The sequence below is a fragment of the Budorcas taxicolor genome, chromosome 8 (genome assembly GCF_023091745.1).
Source record: "Budorcas taxicolor isolate Tak-1 chromosome 8, Takin1.1, whole genome shotgun sequence".
NCBI classification, from domain to species: Eukaryota; Metazoa; Chordata; class Mammalia; order Artiodactyla; family Bovidae; genus Budorcas; species Budorcas taxicolor.
In genome coordinates, this window is record NC_068917.1 from 114,020,626 (window position 1) to 114,042,553 (window position 21,928).

The 21,928-nt window shown below is 53.8% G+C and overlaps 1 protein-coding gene across 3 annotated transcripts in view; it reads left to right on the plus strand.

Moving 5' to 3' along the window:
- The window catches only part of GSN (gelsolin), a 42,922-nt gene that overhangs the window by 11,093 nt on the left and 9,901 nt on the right, over positions 1-21,928 (plus strand). The window contains exons 1-10 of one of the 3 annotated variants that reach the window (XM_052645408.1): positions 1,810-1,947; positions 3,359-3,563; positions 4,226-4,380; positions 10,675-10,836; positions 12,704-12,853; positions 14,839-14,928; positions 17,462-17,594; positions 18,074-18,162; positions 18,328-18,543; positions 20,515-20,648. In XM_052645408.1, coding sequence (XP_052501368.1) covers positions 1,810-1,947; positions 3,359-3,563; positions 4,226-4,380; positions 10,675-10,836; positions 12,704-12,853; positions 14,839-14,928; positions 17,462-17,594; positions 18,074-18,162; positions 18,328-18,543; positions 20,515-20,648 — 1,472 coding nt within the window. Of the gene's footprint in view, positions 1-1,809; positions 1,948-2,021; positions 2,061-3,358; positions 3,564-4,225; positions 4,381-10,674; positions 10,837-12,703; positions 12,854-14,838; positions 14,929-17,461; positions 17,595-18,073; positions 18,163-18,327; positions 18,544-20,514; positions 20,649-21,928 lie in introns of those variants that run through there. The other 2 variants (XM_052645410.1, XM_052645409.1) reach the window with 2 other exon arrangements.

Below are 21,928 nucleotides of genomic sequence, written 5' to 3' on the forward strand. Positions count from 1 at the left end.
TAAATGGGAGGAAGTTGTGTGTGATGGAGGGCAAACTTCAGCCTGATTAGACAGAAGCTGGGCTCCAGGAGGAGCTGGGACGGATGATTGGAGCTTGCAGGGAAGGGGGACAGGAACTCCCATTTACTCACTGGCAGACCAGGCCATTTTCACACACGCAGATGGATTGGATTCTCAGCAACTACTTTATACCCATTTACTAGATGAGGAGACTGAGGCAGAGAGGAAGAAAGTAGCTTACAGTGGAGCTGGGCATCAAGCCCAGGTCTCCAGCTCCTCTGTTCTCTTCCCTGTCATTGCATTTCCCTGTTACTGAGAAAGGAGATGTGGAATGCAAAGGGAACTAGGAAACAGAGATTGAGCCCAGCAGAGTAGTGGGAGGGTGGAAAGAGGTGGGAAGGTTGTTGAAGGTGGGAAGGTTGTTGAAGGTGGGAAGCAGGCCTGGATGAGTCTGAATAGCACTTATAACCCAATGACTGTAAGTCTCCAGAAGGAGAGTAAGGGATGGGAAGGGAGCCTGGGCGAAGGGGAGGAGGCTCAAATCCTTGTCTTCCCTAAAGAGAACCATAGATGAGATCTAAAACTGAAAACGCAAGAGCAAAATCTAAACAAACAACCCCCCACCCCACCCCCAAACCCCAAACAACAAAGGCTGGTTACCTACGGCATGAAGGCAGACCTCGAAACCATCAGCTCAAGGAGGAAGCTAGAGGTGGGTTGGTTGCCTGGAGGTACAAGTTAGTGGGGCTGAGAGGTGAAACTGTATAAATGAAGTGACTGAATTTAAGGTTTGATTAAAAACAAACTTCCAGCAAAGACCTTTTAGACTTCCCTGGTGGTCCAGTGGTTAAGAATCCACCTGCCAAGGCAGGGGACGTGGTCAGGGAAGACATCATGTGCCTTGGGGCAGCGAAGCCCGTGGGCCGCAACTGCTGCGGGAAGAGAAGGCACCGCGGAGAGAAGCCCGTGCCCCCCTGCTTGCTGCAACCGCAGAAAGCCCTGGTGCATCGAGCTGCAACCAAGAGCAGCCCCAAAACATTAGTTTTAAGTAAAAAGTAACTTTTTAATGCGGAAGGAAAGAAGGGTGGTTTTGAGTAAAATAGAGCCTGCAGTCCCAGATGTGGAGAGATCAGCTCGCCCTTCTCTGTTCGGCTTGCTCAAGGGTCCATTGAAGGTCAGCCCCCTGACCCGTGTCCTTAGCTGGTGACAGCCACGTGCTGCCTAAGCGGCCATCCACCCGGACCACTTTCATTTCCTAGTTGCGTGCACATTGGTTGACGGTTCTCAGCTCAGTGCCCACCTCTTTAGAATGGGGCTGTGAATAGTACCCAGTTCATAAGGGAGGTTCATGTGACGCTGAAAACCTTCAATACCTCTTAGTTAGCTCCTGTGATTTTTTGCTGGAGATGTTAGGGGTGGAGAGGGGAGGGGTCCTGTGTGGATCCAACAGGAAGCCCAGCTAGGAGGATCCCTGCCGTTCATGCGTGTGTCCATTTAGTGTGCACTGAATTAGCACCTGCTGTATGCCAGGCCTTGTGCCTGGTCTCCACCCCGGAGCTGGAGCTGGAGTGAAGGGGCGGCCGCAACCGTTGGGTCGGTCCCGGTGGGAACCCCGATGTCTCTTAAAAAATCCAGGCCAGATTCCCGCCCCTCCCCGCCCGCGGGGGCCCAGTCCGGCCCTCCACCCTCCCAAACGGGGCGGTCTCGGGCTTGGGCGGAGTGGGCCGGGCGGCTACTTAAGGTCGGGGCGAGCCTGGCGGCCCGGCTGCCCCCTGCCTGCCTCCCGGGTCTCCTGCCGCCGTCGCTGCCATGGCTGCGCATCGCTGCGCGCTGCTGGGCGCGCTGGTCCTGGCGCTGGGCGCGCTGTCGCAGCCGGCCCGCGCGGCCGCCCCGGCGCGGGGGGCGACCCAGGCACGGGCGCCGCAGGGGCGAGTGACCGAGGCGCGGGTGAGTGCCCGGGGGGCCCCCGGAGTAACTCTTTATTGTAAGTTCTTGCAGATACAGCGCTAGGAAAAAGGGAGTAATTCAGGTCTAGAATGGAAAACCTGTTTTGTTGCTTTGTAAGTATCTCTTGCTGCTTCCGGGGCTCCGGTGGAGGGGGTGGGCGCCTCCGCCTGGCTGTTTCCCTCCCAACAGGCTAACCTCACCTTGGCCGGATTTCTTCCCTCTGCGCTGCCGTCTGACTTCTTAGCCATCTCTGCCGCCCGATTTCTCCTTCCTTCTGCCTCATTTCTCGCTTTCCCTCTGGGATTTCTCCTTTCATTTCAGAGTCTTCTTTCTCGTCTGATTTCTCGCAGGATTCCCCTCTTCCCTGGATTCCTCCCTCTTTCCTGTACCATCTCACCCTCGCCTGCTTCCCTTCATCACTGTCGTTTCTTCCCCCGTCTCTGACGCCGCCTCTGCCTTGTCTGGTTTCTCCTGGCTCCAGCTGTTCTTTCGCGTTCTCCACTCCGCTGCCTGAGTTCTCCCGTCTGGTTTTTCGACTTCTTCCACCAGATCCGGCCCGAGGTGGCCCGCGCCTGCTGATTGCCCTCGTCTGACTCCCAGCTAACCATCCCTCTCCGCTCCGTTTCCAGCCCCGTGCATGGTCTGACCGCCTGTCCCCCGTTCTCCACCACCTCGTCTCCAACAGGCTCCCGCAGACCCCGGCTGCGCCCTTTCCCCTTTTCCAAGAAATGGAATTTGGGGGGTGGGGTGGGGTTTTAGGGGCAGGAGGGAGGAGGCCAACAGCTCAGGAGGCCGCTTGGGCTCAGCCATCTAGGCCCTTCTTGGAGATGGGATGGGGCGTGGGGAAAAAGAGCCAATGCAGGCAGGCCCCTCCCTTCTTGGGGACTCGGTCTCCCAATCTGCAGGGTGGAGCTGGATAATGAACTCTGTGAGGACCCTTATACTTCTCAGGGCCACTGAGGATGCTGGAAGGGTTTAAGCTGAGCCTCTGGCCACCCCCAGATTTACCATCGCCATCTGAGGGGTCTCCCCGTGGTCCCAAAGCTGTTGGAGTCTGGACCAGTTCCTGCTCTGTCATTTCCTGGCTGGGGGTCCCTGGCTTCACCCCTCTGTGCCTCAGCTGCTGCATCCAGTTGGCACTAAGACAGGAAGGGAGAAGGGAGGGAGAGCCTTCTGTTCCCCCATCACCAGGGAGACAAGGAGGAGCGAGAGATGCTGGCCAGGGCAGGGCTTGGAGCCTAAACTCTGCCCCGTGTGCTCAACTCGTCGAGGGCAGGGTCCTAGGACGCGGTGGGGAGAGTCAGGCTCAAGTGAGGTGCTCTTGGTGCTGGAAACCAGCCTCCCTCGTGCCCCAGGGTCTGTCCCCGCCACAGTCCCTGCCCCTGCTCAGGCTCTGCCCTGTCTCTTGCAGCCGAGCAGCATGGTGGTGGAACACCCCGAGTTCCTCAAGGCGGGGAAGGAGCCCGGCCTGCAGATCTGGCGTGTGGAGAAGTTCGACCTGGTTCCCGTGCCCCCCAACCTTTACGGAGACTTCTTCACAGGCGATGCCTATGTCATCCTGAAGACGGTGCAGCTGAGGAATGGGAACCTGCAGTATGACCTCCACTACTGGCTGGGTGAGATGGCCCCGCCCCGGCCCCGCCCCCGCCGCTGTAAAGCACAGACCTTTGAGACCTGGTCCCCAGGAAGTCCCAAAGGGAATTTAGCGATTACTGAGCATCAAGTAAGTGCCAGGCCCTTGGTTACGTGTTCCCAGGACTCCAGAGGCAGCCTCCCCGAGTTCAGACCCCAGCTGTGCCCTTTGGCAAGACATGCAGTGTCTCTGTGAATTGGATGTGATGATTGCTCCGGACTCCCTCGTAAGACTGCTGTGAGGGTTAAACAGGCCACCGTCTATGGACTCAGAGTGGGCGGCGACTTAGAAATCTGGGACCCGCCCTTTCCAGCCAGATTCTAGTTTGCCCTTCCGAGTTGGGAGCCTGAAGTCCTGCTGCGGCTCTTATGTATGACCCTGTGAGTCCTGGCCCCTCCCTGTGCCTGATTTCTCTGATGCGCCCTGGCCTGACCTCAGGGGAGTGAGTGCTGGGAGGACTCTTAGAGACCTTGGAGCCAACTCCCGCCTCCCCCATTATACAGATGGATTCACCGAGGCTCACAAGAGACAGAGCCTTTCCCAGCTTCTCCAGCCAGGCTGGGGCACTGCCGGGGGCTCCGGATGCCGCCTCTGTAGGCGGCCGCTGGCCGGGAGCCAGGCTCATGCCGCTCTGATGTCCCACAGGCAATGAGTGCAGCCAGGACGAGAGCGGGGCAGCCGCCATCTTCACCGTGCAGCTGGACGACCACCTGAACGGCCGGGCGGTGCAGCACCGCGAGGTCCAGGGCTTCGAGTCGGCCACCTTCCTCGGCTACTTCAAGTCTGGCCTCAAGTACAAGGTGGGTGCCGGGCAGCGGGGACAGAGGCACCAGTGGCCGGGCTCACTCCTGCCCGTCCGCCTTTCAGGCTTGTGCAGGTGTGTAGGCAGACAGGCCGGAGCTCAGCCCTCGGGGTTGGCTAGCCCTGGCTTTGAGTTTCGGGCCCTTGCTAGCTGTGTGACCTTGGACAAATCACACGCCCTCTCTGAGCCTCTGGTCTCTTATTAAATTGAGAGAAGAAAATTTCCGTCACTCCACAAGGTGGTTTGCCTCGCCCTAGCAGTAAAAGGTGGGCCACACGGGCCCTATGCGCTGTGCGTAGCATTTGCCGTATGCAAACCCAGCATCCCCAGAGCTCGAGCCTACATCCTTTAGTCCTGAGGCCCTGCCAACAGAGTGGCCTATTTTCGATATTTGAAAGGGGATCTTTGATCCCACTCTCTTTCTGTTTGTTGAACTCTGAAGACTCTGAGCTCCAGCCCCTAGTCAGGTGGGGCTGAGCAGAGCCACGCTGGGAGCCCCAAGAGGCTGTTGCCAATATGCTCTGTGACTGCTGGCAAGCCACTCGGCCTCCCTGAGCCTCCCTGTCCTCTTCAGTTACATGAGAGCCACTTGCACCTGCCCTTCAGACCTGGGGAGAGGGTGTGGTGAGGGCAAGCTGGAAGATGCCGTGCACGGGGCCTGGCCTTTTGGAAGGGGGTTCTCTTTGGTCAGCATAGGGAAGGGATCACAAGCTTTGATGGCCTTAACGTCAGAAGGCAGACCTCTTATTTTAAGGGAGGGAGGAGAAACTGAGGCACAGAGAGGTTAAGGAATGGTCCAGGTCACACAGCAAGTCAGCCTCCGAGCCAGGACCGGAGCCCATGTTTCCTGACTCCCAGCTTTTTTCCAGTACACCAATCTGCCTCTCGTGAGCCCAGGGTAGGTATTAAGCCTCATCTACGCTGCTAATATGCTGTGCGACCTTCGAGGAGTCATTGTCCATCTCTGGGCCTCCAGTGTCTCTGTGTTAGCAGGGTGGTGGTGCTTTCTGCCCAGCGGACACACCAGGGCTTCCCAGGTGGCGCTAGTGGTAAGGAACCCACCTGCCCCTGCGGGAGATGTAAGAGACATGGGTCCCATCCCTGGGTGGGGAAGATGCCCTGGAGGAAGGCGAGGCAGCCCACTCCGGTATTCTTGCCTGGAGAATCCCATGGACAGAGGAGCTTGGTGGGCTGCAGTCCACGGGGTCGCACAGAGTCAGACACGACAGCAGTGACTTCGCACAATGCTGTCTGCCCAGCTGACATGCCAGGGATTAGATGATGGGAAAGCTCTAGCGATGGCAGAGGGCAGGGTGTGTCCTGGGAAGCGGGCCTCAGCCCTGGGCTGGGTGAAGCTGGGCTGGATTCCCTGGACCCCTGTCAGCCAGTTCATCCCTCCCTAGAGCTCCTTCTACAGACTTGTCCCAGCTCTACGTTTTCTGGAGTCTCCTCTGGGGCCCTGTTACCAGCAGGAGAGGAGTTAGGAACCCAGGCCCTGGACGGGGAGAAAGACCAGGACTTTTTGCATCTCCTAGAGCAGAAAGTGGAAGGAGCGCTTAACCAGGAGTTAGAGAGATTGGCCCTAAGGCCACCCTTCTCCCTGCCGCGCGCCTCTGCGTGGTGCTGGCACACGCTCCGTTTGTCCTTCATTCCAGCAAGTACTTATCAGGTCCCTTGAGCAGCAGTGCCTGCTTCCTGGTGTTGCTGTGTGGACAGCAGCAACTTAACTTGTGAACACACTAAGCGGCTGACGGAGCTGGTAAGCGATTGAGCTGGGATTTAAACCCAGATACGAAGGGCCTAGTTCAGAGAAACATTTGGAGACTCTCTGGCCTCGTATCTTAGCCCAGATGGAGCCCAGGCATTTGCATGTTTAGCAAGCCTCCTCCCTGCTCTGGTGATTTTCCCGAGATGTTCTTGGACCGTACATACTCTGAGGATGCTCTAGGGGAGGGGCTCCCAACCCCTCCTGCCTTTGGCTTCCGTCCTCAAAGGCCCTGCTTTTGGTGGGAACGTGAGGTCCACGGCTGGTCCTGTTTTCCCCCTTCTGCAAGTCCTCTGGTCGCCCCCGCCCTAGGCCGGCCCAGCCCAAGGCTCTCGGCCTGGCGCCCTCATCAATTATGGATCTCCAAGGAGCAGAGCTTGTTATGCAAGACTTGTTTCTGTGAAAGCCTGCTCCTCGCAGCTGGTTCTGTGCTTGGGGTGTGAGCAGGGGCAGGGAAGGGACGAGAGCCCCTAGAAAGGGCTTTCCTAGGGTCTGTCTTATCTTGTTCTGTGACCCTCAGATCCTTCAAACGCACTGTTTTTGATCTCTCCTCCTTTTTTTCTTCTTCCTCCTCCTCTTGACTTTCGGATATAACCCCAGAGACCCCAAGGAGCTGGGTTATCTGAAACCCTTTGTTCCAGCAGAGTCTGGGCTGGGCTGAGTCCTGGAAGCCCCTGGCCCCGAGGAACGCGGTGGGAAACCCACAGAATCCCTTGGGTCCTTCCTGTCCTCCCTCCTGTTTTTAGATAAGGAAATTAGAGGGTGGAGGGGATCAGCGCCAGTCAATAGGTTTTTCTTTGTTTTATAAAGAGCTTAACATATTTTTAAAAGGTAGATCTTTACAGCTTTTACCTTTCTCCAGACTACAAGTATAATACACGCTTATTGTAAAATGTCAAACATAGAAATAAGGCTTTTAGTAAGTAAAAGTTGCTCATGATTCTACTCTTAGAGATATATGCCAAATGTCTGTAATTTTTCTTTATATATGAACATATAGATGTGTATATTCAGATATAGATATAGAATTTATCCTGGCCTCCCAGGTGGCACTAGTGGGAAAGAACCTGCCTGCCAGTTCAGAAGACGTAAGAGACCTGGGTTCGATCCCTGGGTCAGTAAGATCCCCTGAAGGCAGGCATGGCAACCCACTCCAGTGGAGGAGTGCCAATCTCTTGCCTGGAGGACTCCATGGACAGAGGAGCCTGGCGGGCTGCAGGCCACAGGGTCGCACAGAGTCGGACACGACTGAGCGACTAAGCCCATCACGGCACGTGATTATACAGGGCTCCCCAGTGGCTCGGTGGTGAAGAAACCACGTGCCGATGCAGGAGGCATGGGTTCCATCCCTGGGTCAGAAAGCTCTCCTGGAGAAGGAAGCGGTAACCCACTCCAGTGTTCCTGCCGAGAAAATCCACGGACGGAGGAGCCTGGCGGGCTACAGCCTCTGGGGTCACAAGAGTCAGATACAAAATTAGCAACTAAAACAACAAACATACATATATATATGTGTGTGTGTGTATCTTTAATTTGGAAAATAGCTTTTTAAAAATTTTTCTATTAAATTTTGTTCAAATAATTTGATGCCAATCTCTGTCCACTAATGATTAGACCACAGAAAGCAGCAATAAATCTTAAATATTAAAGTAAAAATAATAAAAAATAGTAAAACTTTACAAAAAAAACCTTGCCCCTTATGCTTGGAGAGTCACTAATGTCTCCTGAGAGCTGGCTTTTGTTTTTGTATTAACTGATCTTCCCAAGTCTAAGTTCCTAGATCAGTAAGATTAGAGGAGTTAATTAATCTGGAAATGACTGTCCACACTCATTAGAAATCTGTAGCTTTTAATTTATAAATTCATATACAGAGAATTTACTGGAGCTGAGATTTATGACATTGAACAGCCTTTTTCCTTTTTTAAAAGAAAAGTTTAAGTTTCTATTTTTTTGACAAAAAATAGAAGGCATGCTTGAACAAGTAAAATATTTTAGGGATGTATTAAAAAATGTTAAGGGTCTTCCTCTTCCCTGATTTTCCCATTTCCTCCTCTCTAAGGAATCCATGGAAATGGTCGGTATGTCCGTTCAGCACCTTTGGGAAAGCTTCTCAGATCCGCTGTCTCTTTACCCTCACATATGGGGTCCCGGGGTGAGCACTGCCCGTAGACACTCAGAAGGTCCTGGGCTGGTGGACCTGGGCAAGGCTGGTTCCAGGAAGGGCAAACTTGGGGGTAAAACTTCCACCAATTAGCTGGGACCCTGGGCATGGGGCTGGACCTCTTTGCACCTCAGTTTTCTTGCCTGAAAAGTGGGGTGATGAGATTTGCGACCTCAGGAGTTTGTGGGGACCACATTGCATGTCCGTGACAGAGGAGCCTGGCATGGACTTGGTAAGAGGCAGCCTCCGCGGTCACTTCCAGATGAGCATGGGGCACTGAATCGTCTTCCCTAGCTGCCCTTCCTTACATGCTTCCCAGTTGGAAGGCCTCTGAAGCCAGGTGGAAAACAGGGCTCTAAGAAGACCAAGGCGGTCCTGCTGAGCCCTACCAAGCGGGTGCTGTTGCAAGGCTTCACGCTGGTACCAAGAACGGACACCAGAGGGCGCTCCCACTCACAACAGCGAAAACACGTTTCTACTTGATAACCCTGCTCCGAACAGTGGTTTGTTCCTGCCTCCCATCCTGGATGACCCTAGTGACCTGGGCTCTAAGAGAACCTACTGTTGGGCGAAAATGTGGGCCTTACAGATTCGTTTGCACCCGGGTTTGAAACCTAGCTCCGCCACTTACTAGCTTTGAGATCTCAGGCAAGTCTCGCTGCTTCCGGCACCCGTTCTCCGCATCTGTATATCTGATGGTGATAATGACGCCTCCCTCACAGATGAGTCCTGCAGAAGGCCCAGCGCAAGGGCATTATCATGTCACAGCCAGTTCTGTGTTGCTTGCTGTGTGTGGATGTAACAGGAACCCAGTCACACTCCGTTTGTCCCTTGCCCTCGTGGACTCAGTGCAGCAAGTCAGACCTGGCTTTGCTCTGCAGGGTGAGGCGTCAGCAAGGGACCTGGGTGGGGGCAGGAGGTGGCCGCAGTTCCGGCCCTAGTGGCCCGTGACGTGTGCGGCTTTGGAAACGGGAGGCGGGGTTACACTCCGTGGCTCTGCCGCTGCCCACTGAGCGCCCTTGAGTACGTCGCTTCCCTTCGCTGGTCTTCAGCATCTGTGCAGTTGAGTTCCGTCGCCGAGTCATGTCTGACTCTTTGCGACCCCTTCTTCGGTATACTCATGGGTAAGATGGGAAGCTTGTGAGCGCCTTCTCTTCTGACTTGACCTCCCTGGGGCTTGGGGCCTGTGAGCGTCCAGGGCTGGGGCTGCTCATAAGGACACCCAGCCCACTAGACTTTCTCCTGTCCCGAGGGTAGGTTTTTTTTCGCCTGGCTGCGTGGGTTTTTCTCTAGTTGTGGTGCGTGGGCGGCTCATTCCGGGAGCCTCTCCTGTTGCGGGGCGAGGGCTCTGTAGCACTGGGGCTTCAGCGTTTGCCGCGTGTGGGTTCAGCAGCTGCGGTTCCCGGGCTCCAGAGCACAGGCTCGATAGTTGTGGCCCATGGGCTTAGCTGCTCCGAGGCATGTGGGGTCTTCCCAGACCAGGAGTCAAGCCCAGGCCTCCCGCATTGGCGGGCGGATTCTCCACCCCTGAGCCACCAGGAAAGCCCCCACGGGCAGTTTTGACCGCTGCTGGGAAGCCCTCCTGAGCTTCCCCGGAACTCGATGTGGACTGCGGAGGGCGGCACAGCAGGGGCTTAGATCGCAGTTGCAGAAGGAGGAGGCCTGAGGCTCAGAGAGGGCAAGACACTTACCCAAGTCCCCCAGCACTCTAGTGGCGGGGCAGGGACTTGGGCCTGAGGTCAGTGTTCTGTCCGTTACCCACGGCTGCCTCTGAAGGCTCAGCTGTGGAACTTGCTGAAGCATCATGGGAGGGGGAGGGAGGCAGTCTTGACTCTTCCTAGAGAGCCTTGAAGGATGGGAAAGATTTGAATGAGCGCTTCTTAAAGCGGGTTTTGCAGAACACTTGAGCTGCAGGCAGGATGTGGAAGAGAAAAGCAGTTTCTTGACTCAAGGCAGGGTAGTGCTCTCTAAAACATGCCAAGCGAGCGTATTTACCCTTGGACTTCCCAGTGCCTTTATGATGCGGATGTGTGTTCTGTAGCAGTCAGGGGACAAGTGAAGGGCATGCCTTGTGCTTCCCTGATCATGGAATCCTTTTCTTGCAGAATATCCTGGGGGGTTAGTGTTCCTTAGAACATTCCCTGGGGAATGCAGATTTTGAGAAGGGAATATTTATAGCATTCTGATCCAGGAAAGTGGGCCCCCGGGGTCTTTGTTAGAGTATGAGATTCAAAAGGCTGGCAGCAAGGTGCAGAGGTGGGGTATCTGCTGGAAGTCCACTGGTGCGTGGGGCACAGTGCCCTTCAAATCATTCCTGTCCATTCCCAGACCTTCCCCCCTGGACTAACGCTGTCTCCTTGACCCAACAGAAAGGAGGCGTGGCATCAGGATTCAAGCACGTGGTCCCCAACGAAGTGGTGGTGCAAAGACTCTTCCAGGTCAAAGGGCGGCGTGTGGTCCGTGCCACGGAGGTGCCTGTGTCCTGGGAGAGCTTCAACAATGGCGACTGCTTCATCCTGGACCTGGGCAACGTGAGTCCTGCCCTGCCCTTTCTCAGGGGCCACTGGAGTGCCCCAGGCTTGACCTGGGGAGGTGGGCTCATCCATGTGAACAGTATGAAGACACAGTGGGGCGGGTCGCAGGGGCAGTGGGCCCTGTGCTGTGTGTATGAGTCAGACGCACCCGCAGAGACTCAGGTGGAGATGTGCGTGGTGCATAGACTCAGACCCGTCACCCACATGCACACAGGCCTGTGAACGGCTCAGTGGACGTACGGTCCCCCTGACGTGTTGATGTGCACGCCTTGTGTATCTTTTATTCATAGTCAATAACTTGCAGGTATATGGCGGGCATGTTCAAAAATGATAGGCTCTTGAAATACAGCCAATATGTTATAATAACTGCAAATGGCATATAGTTTTTAAAAATTGTAAATCACTGTGTTGTACCCCCGAGGCTTATATAGTATTATAAGTCAACTGTACCTCAATTAGAAAAAACTATAAGCTCCTTCCTAGCAGGTGTAGACGTGTCACCCTGATGAATGTCTACACGTGGAGACTTGGGGGTGTTGTTCAAGGACCCACATGTGCTGTGTAGTTGCACATGCTCACTTGTCTGTGGCTCGCTTGTGTGGGTAAGTGTGGGAGGCACTTACCGGACCCACCTTGCAGACGTGTGATGCTTTGTACACATTCTTCCCAAGTCCACTTACACGCATCCCTGCAGGAGGACGTGGCCAGATGTTATGTCCCCAGCCTCATGTATGCATGAGGTATAATGTCTGTTGGAGAGGGAAAAGGCAGCCCACTGCAGTACGCTTGCCTGGGAAATCCCATGGGCAGAGGAGCCTGGTGGGCTGCAGTGCATGGGGGTCGCAAAAGAGTTGGACGTGACCTAGCAACTTGCCAGCAGACAGACACACACACTGAGTGTGAGCTTGTGATGGAAGTGCGACAGACACACAGAGGAGCACGTGAATTCTGTGGGTGCCGCTCGATGGGTCTGCCGGAGCGGGCATGCCCGTGTAGTTAACACCAGCTCGAGGAAAAACACCTCCAGCCCCGGGAGGCCCTGTATGGCCTCCTCTAGTCCCTTCCTCCCCATGGGTAACTCTCACCGCAGAGTTCCTCCACCAACAGTTCCACCTGTTCCTGAACTTCATGTTCCTGGAACCTTTCCTGTTGACGTCTGACTTTCTTTGCCCATCATCCTCTTTCCAAGGGCCGTCCATATTGCTGCTGCCTTCAGCTGTAGCTTGTTCCTTCTTGTTTTATAAACTTTGCCAGTTTATCTCTTCTACTGTTGACGGACACTTGGGAGAGTTTGGGGCTCTTCCAAGGGATGCAACTCAGCCTTCTTGCACAAGCCTGTTTTTAAAACAGTTAGGTACACAATTTTATAAATGCTAATATTAATTCATGATTATTCTGCATGAATGAAAATCCATGGTATAAAAAGAAAGAAAGGGAAATACCATCAGTTCAGTAATTCTCAGGGATGATGCTGAGCTATCTTGCCAGCAAGCAGTCTGAATCAGACACGGCATTCTTGCACATGTCTTTTCGTGGACATTGCTTTACTGCTGGGTGTGTTCCCAAGAGAGGGATGGCTGGGTTGTAGGATATTTGCATATGGAGCTTTAAAAAGGCACAGTCAAATGGTTTTCCAATTTCACTCCCACCCTCAGGCAAACATTCTTATGCACATTCTGTAAGTAGGTGTACCTATGAAAAATGCATATCCACAGCAGACCCTCACGTGCCCTGGTACACACAAGTGACACCTGTTGTGCTTGGACGGGGGTGTGTGTGCTCCCCCAGCCCTCATCTGGGCAAGCAGAGAACAGGTGAGCTTGTCATGTGGGGCGCTGCCTCACGCGGGGGCTTTGTCTTACAGGACATTTACCAATGGTGTGGTTCCAGCAGCAACCGCTTTGAGAGGCTGAAGGCCACACAGGTGTCCAAGGGCATCCGGGACAACGAGCGGAGCGGCCGGGCCCGCGTGCACGTTTCCGAGGAGGGCGCCGAGCCTGAGGCCATGCTCGAGGTACCTGCGGCCGCTTCCCGGGAGCACAGGGTGGGGCTGAGCAAGGGAACAGGGGGCTCATTCTTTCTCTCCATCCAGTAGGCAATTGTGGGGTGATTTTGTTTTTCTACTAAGCCAAGGAGTCTCCCCCTGACCTTCCCCAGACTCCCCTGAGAGGTGGGGCTGGCATCCCAGGATCCAGTGCATCCGGGCTGTGAGCCACACCCTTCTGCCAAGAGGGTCGGATCCTCTAAAGAAGCTGAGCAGGAGGGTCTTGGCGTCTTCCGAGGACAAGCCTGGTGCTAGAACCAGGCCAGAAAGAGACAGTGGAGACCCAATCCCCTCTTTCCTCTTCTGAACATTCCAATTAGTTTATAACCCATTTCGTCAACTGCATGGTGGGCATCGCCAGCCAGTGTGCTTTGAGGACATATCAATAGAGGCAAAGGTCTCTGGGAAAAGGAGGAGACCACAGGCTCTGCTTCGCGCCGCTTGTCTCCTGCTTGTCTGGGGACGTTGAGGGCTGGTTTTTGGGAAGAGCAGAAGGTGATTGTTATGGGGAAAGAGCCTGGACGCCAAGCATGGCTTGAGAGGGGCAATAGCTGGGGCCATTGAGGCTGGAGATAGCGCAGAATGGAGGCGTGAAAATAGATTCTAATGTCGCAGGGATATGGGTTCAAATTTCTACTTACCCACCTTATAGTAATGTAGACGTTATTTTTCTGGGCTCCAAAATCACTGCAGATGGTGACTGCAGCCATGAAATTAAAAGACGCTTGCTCCTTGGAAGGAAAGTTATGACCAACCTAGACAGCATATTAAAAAGCAGAGACATACTTTGCCAACAAAGGTCCGTCTAGTCGAGGCTATGGTTTTTCCAGTGGTCATGTATGGATGTGAGAGTTGGACTATAAGAAAGCTGAGTGCCGAAGAATTGATGCTTTTGAACTGTGGTGTTGGAGAAGACTCTTGAGAGTCCCTTGGACTGCAAGGAGATCTAAGCAGTCCATCCTAAAGGAGATCAGCCCTGGGTGTTCATTGGAAGGACTGATGCTGAAGCTGAAACTCCAATACTTTGGCCACCTGATGCGGAAAGCTGACTCATTGGAAGAGACCCTGATGCTGGAAGGGATTGGGGGCAGGAGGAGAAGGGGACGACAGAGGATGAGATGGGTGGATAGCATCACCGACTCGATGGACATGGGTTTGGGTGGACTCCGGGAGATGGTGATGGACAGGAGGCCTGGCGTGCTGCGGTTCAGGGGGTCGCAGAGTCGGATCCGACTGAGCGACTGAACTGAGCTGAGCTGAGTGCTGTAGGCAAGGCGCTGCTTCTCTGTGGGCTTGGCTTCATCGCCTGTGAAATGAGAGGTAATCTGTGCCTCTTGAAAGTGAAAGCTGCTCAGTCGTGTCCGAGTCTTTGTGACCCCATGGACTTTACAGTCCATGGAATTCTCCAGGCCAGAATACTGGAGTGGGTAGTAGCCTTTCCCTTCTCCAGGGGATCTTCCCAACCCAGGGATCAAACCCAGGTCTCCCGCGTTGCGGGATTCATCACCAGCTGAGCCACCAGGGAGGCCCCTGTGCCTCTTAGCATGGCAGCAAAGGTGAAATGAGGTCTGTTGAAGGCATGTGGTGGGAGGTGTTGGTAGCTGTACTTATCCTTCTCAGAAGGCTTGGTGGAAATGGTGAACGTCTGAAGGACTGTCCTGGGGGCAGTGGAGCACGGGGTCCTCATGGAGCTCCTGGAGACAGGCGTCGGGGAGGGACAGACTCCACAGGCAGCCCTGGCTGGGCTCTGCACCCCGGAGGCACAGTCAGGGATCCAGGACATCTCCAGAGGGGGTCTTGCCCTAAGTGGAAGGTCGCCATGGATGGTGGAGGCCCATGTGGTCCCTGCCTGCGTGGGGAGAAAGCTCTCTCTGGAGCTCAGTCTCCTCCCTGGGGGAGTGGCAGGCTGCTGGGAGCTCACTGCCACACTTTCTTCCATCTCTCCATCTCCGCAGGTGCTGGGCCCCAAGCCAGCTCTGCCCGCAGGGACTGAGGACACAGCCAAGGAGGACGCGGCCAACCGCAAGCTGGCCAAGCTGTACAAGGTGAGCCTGGGCTGAGGTCCCTGGGTCTTGGGCTCAGGATGGGGCTGCAGGAGACCTGGGCTTCCCCAGCTCTGCTGGCCGGGGGCTTTGAGCCAGGCACGTGTGGGGGTGCCATGGGGGGACTCTGCTTCTATGGCTCCAGGGGACGCCTGTCTGCTGCCTCTGCATTTCTGCCCCAGGAACAAGCGTGTGGGTGACCGCAGACACATCGGTGTCACCGTCACCAACGGGGCCCATGAAGTGGGGAGGGCAGAGGGCCACAGAGTCAACGTTGCAGGATCTCTGGGGGGTCCAAGGAGAAGAGGGTTTTAGGGAAATCCAGGAAAGTACTACAGAAGTGTGTGTCTGTGTGCGTGTTATGGGTAGTGACTTTATTTATCATTTCTTCTCATGATTTTCAGAAACTGAATTAAGGCTCATCTTGAGCCAAGGATGTCTGGCCTCTGAGCCCGTGTTGCCCATGTTGTGCCCTAAGCTCATTTGTGGTAAAATAACACCAGAACGAGGTGCAGATTCGTATCGCCACCACAGGAAGACCACGTTACTGATATTTATTCTGATATTGAAGTAGTAACACATATTCGTTGTGAATATTAGGGTTGAGCAATACTCAGAAACATAAAAAAATAAAAGCCAAATCTTACTAGTTTAAGAGAACCAGTACTATTTAAAAATGGGTTCCAATTACAAAAGTAACAATGCTCAATTTAAGAAGGTCAGCCTCCTCTCCTCCCCGCTTCATGGGTCGCCATGGTTACGTGGTTACCATGTTGGTAAAGGAAACTCCGGATACAGCTTCCTGGGTCTCCTTAGGTGTTTCTCCGTCTCTATTTGATATTAACAGATGCGAGCTATTCACACTCTCCCGTGGCCTTCTTTTTTCCACTGGACCCTTTATAACGGCTGTATGGTTCTTTATTTTATGCATGTGGAAATCTCTGCAGATCCCTCATTGATGGGCGTGAGAATGTTCCCACCTTTTCTGATCGCCAGCTGTCTCTCTTTGTGCCCGTGTGCTAAGTATGGCATTAGGGGAGGTTTCCAGATGTGGATTGTTTGGGTCACAGGCTGAATGATGAGTCAGTGATTGAAAATACTGGTTCCTGCACAGAGAACTATAGTCAATAACTGGTAGTGACCTATAGTGGAGAATAATCTCAAAAATTATATGTGTGTGTGTAGCTGAATCACCTTGTTGTGTATCTGAAACACTGTATATTAACTAGTCAACTAAACTTCAGTAAAATATATATATATTAAGAAATAACAAAATAGTTAAGTATGTTTGACTCCTCAAGATGAAAAGTTTTTGGCATATACCAATTGCCATAGATAAAATAAATGGCAAATAAAAGAAGGCACTGCCCCTTGGGAGTTCCCTGGCTGCGAGCGGTCGGACTGTGGGCTTTCAGTGCTGGGGCCCTGGTTCAGTCCCGAGACAGGGAGCTGAAGTCTGCATTCAGCTGCGTGGCAGGACCAGAAAAAAACAGAAACAGAAATACCAGGTCTGGAGTTAGACTGCCTGTACCACCCCAGGGAGGAAGGTGCTGCCATGAGAGGTAGCTGACAGAAACACAGGTTCTGGGCTTAGACTGTCTGGTCGAATCCCGGATCTGGCGCCTTCTAGCTGTGCAGGTGACTCACCTCCTTGTGCCTCGGTCTCCTTGTGAATGAAACGGTCTCCTTGTGAATGAAACAGGGATAGTAGTAAGATCACCTATAGCGCTGCTGTAAGGGTTAGAGGAGTTCTGTACCTGTAGAAGTTACTAAATTACATAGATTTTTTAGAACAGTGCCTGGCACAAAGTAAGTTTTCAATAAATGCAGAACACTTACTATCTAACTTCCTGGCGCATGCTACTAAACTACATTCTGGAAGGCTCCTCGATCACCCTCACCTGTTTACCCAGAGCCTTGTCAGCCCTGGGTACTGTCAAATCTTTTGAATTTGGACAAGTAGGGTACCCTCAGAAAAGTTCAATGAACTTTTTATTTTAGAATAGTTTTTAGATTTACAGAAAAATTGCAAAGATGATTCAGAAGGTTCCCATATACCCTTCACCCAGCTTCCCCTGAACATCTTAACATAAGCAGGTACGTTTGTCAAAACTAAGAAACGTCAGTTCAATGCTGTTGACTAACCTACAAACTTCATTCAGATTTCCCCCGCTTTTGCTTCCAGGTTCCAGACCGCGTTACTTCTGTGTACTTCCCTTTTTAAGCCAGTGAGCTTGAATGCCCTCTCATCAGCTGGGCGGTGGTCTTCCTCTGCCAGCTGTATTCCCGCACTTGATTCCCCTTCCCTCTCTGCGTGCCATTTCCACGCCACACCCATGTGTAGGTCGCAGATGTGGTTGTGAGAAGGTGGAAAAGGACAAAGAAATCCCACATGAGCCTCAGGGCTGTGTTTGTCCGCAGCGTCGTTTGAGGTGGCGGGGTTGTCGGCCTCCGCAAGTGCGGGCTTGCGGGCGCCCGTGGGCAGGACGAGGCGGGGACAGCTGCTCACGGGCCCGGGGCCCCTCTCTCCCCCCAGGTCTCCAATGGTGCAGGCACTATGTCGGTCTCCCTTGTGGCTGATGAGAACCCCTTCGCCCAGGGGGCCTTGAGGTCAGAGGACTGCTTCATCCTGGACCATGGCAAAGACGGGAAGATCTTTGTCTGGAAAGGTACTGGGGTGAAGGGAAGGGCTCCAACAGGGCCTTACACGGGCGCCCCTACAGCCTTGCAAGAACTTGGCTCATGAGCCTGGGGCAGAGGAGGGAGGCTGAGGCTCTGAGTCGCAGCTTCCCTACTGGCTGAGTGGCCTTGGTCACGTCACTTAATGTCTCTAAGACCCTGACTTCCTTATATGCAAATGAGGACAAGATAAGGATCTTCATCACAGAAGGTTGCTGCGTGGATTAAATGCAGCAAGTTGTGTGTAGTTCTGAGCTTAGTAAGTGGGTCGGTGTGCTCGAGGTCGTTAGCCAGGACCCCTCGCTAGACCCCCAGGAGCTCATGGCATGGTCAGCTCTGGGGCCTCTGGCCTTGGCCGTCCACGGTCTAGGAACAAAAGGGAGGGAGGCTTGCCTTCTGCTTTCCCTGGGCCGCTGAGCGCTGGGGTGCGGCCCTGACCCCAGGCCCCTTGCTCGCCTTTGGCCGACAGGCAGGCAGGCCAACACTGAGGAGAGGAAGGCCGCCCTCAAAACAGCCTCCGACTTCATCTCCAAGATGGACTACCCCAGGCAGACCCAGGTGAGCCAGGGAGCCAGGTAGGACAGTGAGAGTGGGCCCGGCGGGGTGGGGAAGGCTGGCTTGGGGGGGGTGTCTGAGGCTCCCCGGGGGATGCCGGCCGGGTGGCCTCTGCCCTCCGAGGGACTCCGGCCCAGCCACGACCTTCTCTTCCTCCATCCCTGCCAGGTCTCTGTCCTTCCCGAGGGCGGCGAGACCCCGCTGTTCAAACAGTTCTTCAAGAACTGGCGGGACCCAGACCAGACGGAAGGCCTGGGCCTGAGCTATCTCTCCAGCCACATTGCCAACGTGGAGCGCGTGCCCTTCGACGCGGCCACCCTGCACACCTCCACTGCCATGGCGGCCCAGCACGGCATGGATGATGATGGCAGAGGGCAGAAGCAGGTACCCGGGGGGGCTAGGGTGGGCGTGTTGAGGCGCCTTCCGGCTCCCGCCCTGGCACCTCTGGCCCACCTCTTCTCTGAGGATGTTTCTCTAAGAGGCTTTGACCCCAGTTTTGATGGGTGGGATTCTTTTGTCTTGCTTGAGTTTTACAACCAACATGCCCTAAGTCACTGCTATCTTACAGGCTCCCTGCCAAGAGTCTGAGACCCTGCCCTGCCCATGAAGAGTGTCTGGGAGGGGAGGTGGCCACAGCTGGTTGCTGAGGCCTGTGTGGTCAGTGGAAGATGGGGGGGTGCACAGGGACTCTGGGAACGCAGGAAGGGCAGTGAAGGTGGGTGGCTGGGGCGTCTCCATAGAGATGGGGGCCCTTGGGTGGGGCCTCAGAACATGAGTAGGAGTTTGCTGCCAGAGTAAGAGTGGGTATTCGGGCAGGAAGCTGTCCTGGGAGCTTGGTGTTGATGATATTCTCAGGGAAGGGCCTTAAATTCCTTGTCCAAAGATGTAGCCTTGATTCTGTATCAACCGTTAGGTGCTAGTGAGGGTTTGTTTTTTTTTTTAAAGGCAGAAATGTGACAGGCGCAGTTCTGTGCTTCCAGAACTCGCTGTGAAAGTGAGTTAGAGACGGAAGAATGAGAGCGGAGGCCTCATGCGGAGGTCGTGCAGCAGTTTAGGGAGAAGAAATGGCCTTGAGGTCGAGCCCAAGGAGCTCACAGTGAAGTTGGAGAGGTGGGGAGTGGGGTTCAGAGATGTTTAGGAGATAGGATTAACTTCAGACATTGATTCCATCCTACATAATAGAAATGGCAAAAAAGCTCATTTTTTGTTATTACTGGTTTTGCCGTTGGTCCGTTAGTTCAGTGGCAGAGGAGCGTGCGATGAACGCGATCCAGGATAGGGCAGCGTAGAGAGAGCCCTGGCAGCTCAGCGGAGTGGTCTTGGGCAAGTTACTCAGCCTTTTTGAACCTCACTTTCCTCATCCGTGAAATGAAGCTTGAGTTAAATGTTAGTCCCTGGACTGTAGCCCGCCTGGCTCCTCTGTCCATGAGCAAGAACACTGGAGTGGGTTGCCATTCCCTTCTCCAGGGGATCTTCCTGACGCAGAGGTCGAACGCAGGTCTCCTGCATCGCAGGGAGATGTTTTTACTGTCTGAGCCACCAGGGAAGCCCCTGGGAAAATGAGGCTTAATCCCACTCCATCACCTTCAAGAATTTTCAAGGTTCAAAGATCCTATTTGCCTGGACTCGCGGCACCACCAGGTGGCGCTGCAGGGCTTCATGACCGCTTGGAAAACCGTGTCATCCGAGCTCTGCAAAGAGATCTGCCAGCAGGAGTCATTCTGAGGTCACTCAGTGACGACCCTGCCTCTGCAGGTGATATCTAAAATCCAGACAGCTTGCTGATACAGCTAATGGCAACATTAGTAATCATCATCACCATCGTAATTATTACTAAGAGTAGCCACCACCTGCAGGGCCATCATCCTGTGCCAAACGCTGCTCATGAATTAGCTCATTTGATCCTTACAATGTCCCTTATTATTCCCACTTTTCAGATCAGGAAACTGAGGCCCATAGACATTAAGCAAGTTGTCCAAGGGTGCACAGTCTGCGAGGGGGTAGAGCCTGATTTGGCTCCCGGTCGTACATTGATTTGTGCCCCGAGCCTGTGCTGCACTGTGTAACACGCAGCAAAAGCATTTTCTAAACCCCGCCATGCAGCTGCCAGTCCCTGGGCTGCTCTCGACGGGGAGAAAGTACGGGGGAGCAGAGGTGCGCTGTCTGGATCTGGAACAGAAGACCTGGGTTTGAATCTTAGTGGCTCCGTGATTCCAGCAAGTTATTTAACTTCAGGCTGAGTCCGAGGGCAATCCTGTGGTGTAACCGCTACCCAGCACCCTCTGGTTTCTCAGCTGGTCAGAGTTGGGGGCCGGGAATGCCGCCCGATGTCTGAGCCCAGCTTTGCTCTGGTAGATCTGGAGAATTGAAGGTTCCAACAAAGTGCCCGTGGACCCCGCCACGTACGGACAGTTCTACGGCGGTGACAGCTACATCATCCTGTACAACTACCGCCACGGCGGCCGCCAGGGACAGATCATCTACACCTGGTGAGGGTCTGGGGTCCTGTGCTTGGGGCGGAGCGGGGCCCCATGCCGGGAGCACGGCCACCACGGGGGCAGAGGGGGCGGAGCCGGGGCAGAGAGGCGGAGCGGGGGTGGGGGGGCCCAGGCCCGGAGCACGGCCACCTTAGGGGCGGAGAGGGCGGAGCCGGGGCCCACGCTGGGAGCGCGTGGGGCAGAGGGGGCGGAGCGGGGGCCCACGCTGGGAGCGCGGCCACCGCGGGGGGCAGAGGACAGGGCTGAGGAGAGCTTGCAGGTGTGTGAACCTGCACCAGCACAGCCGTGCTCCACTGGGAAAGGCTTTTGTTTCCGGGGCAAGACCGCTGGTCTTACTCTCAAAACAAATTGTAAACTCATCTCATAAAAGCATCACACGTCCATTGTAGGAGAGACGTGGGGACTAGGGAGAAACGAACAGAAAATCTCTCCCTCAATTCCACTCTAAGTTCTGTTTATCCTCTGATGTTTTCTAACTAAGAATTATTTTTAATTCTTTAAAGAGAGATGATATATTTACGATTTTCCCCACCTTGCTCTAAAACCCGCTCTCCTCTGTGGGTGCTTGCCTTCATTAGCCTCTTATATATCCTTCTAGTCATTTTTTATGCAGATAAAAGCAAAGCTGACCCTGTATCCCTAGTTCCCCTCCCTTCCTTATGCAAAAGATGGCATACTGTGTATACTGTCCTGCACTTTGCTTTTTTTTTTTTTTCAGTTAATACTTCCTGGAGCTCAGACTATGTCAGTCCATAAAGAGCTCCCTTACTCTTTTTTTTTTTTTTTTACAGCCACATAATATTCCACTGTGTGGCTGTCCTGTAGTTTATTTAACAAATTCCCTGCGGATGCATATTTGCTTTGATTCCAGACTCCTACTATTACAAGCACTGCTATGATTAGTTGGCTTAAACAAACATCATTTTGGATGCGTAGAGAAATATCTTTAGAGTGAGTTCCCAGAAGTTGGATTGCTGGCTCTGACAGTGAATGTGCTCGTCCTTTTGACAGATAGCACCCAGTTTCTCTAGATGAGCTTTGTGCCGTTTGCATTTTCACCAGTGACAGATGAGAGTATCTGTTTCCTCCTGGTCTCACTGGTGGACTGTGTTATCACACATCCGCTGTTTGTCAACTTTAGAGTTGATAAAATGATATCTCAGTACAATATTTTTCAGTTCGTTTCTCTTACTGTGCAATCTTAAAGGTTGACTGATGGGTTTCTTCTTTTTTAAACTTTTCGTTTTGAAATGACTTGCTGAAAAGTTGCA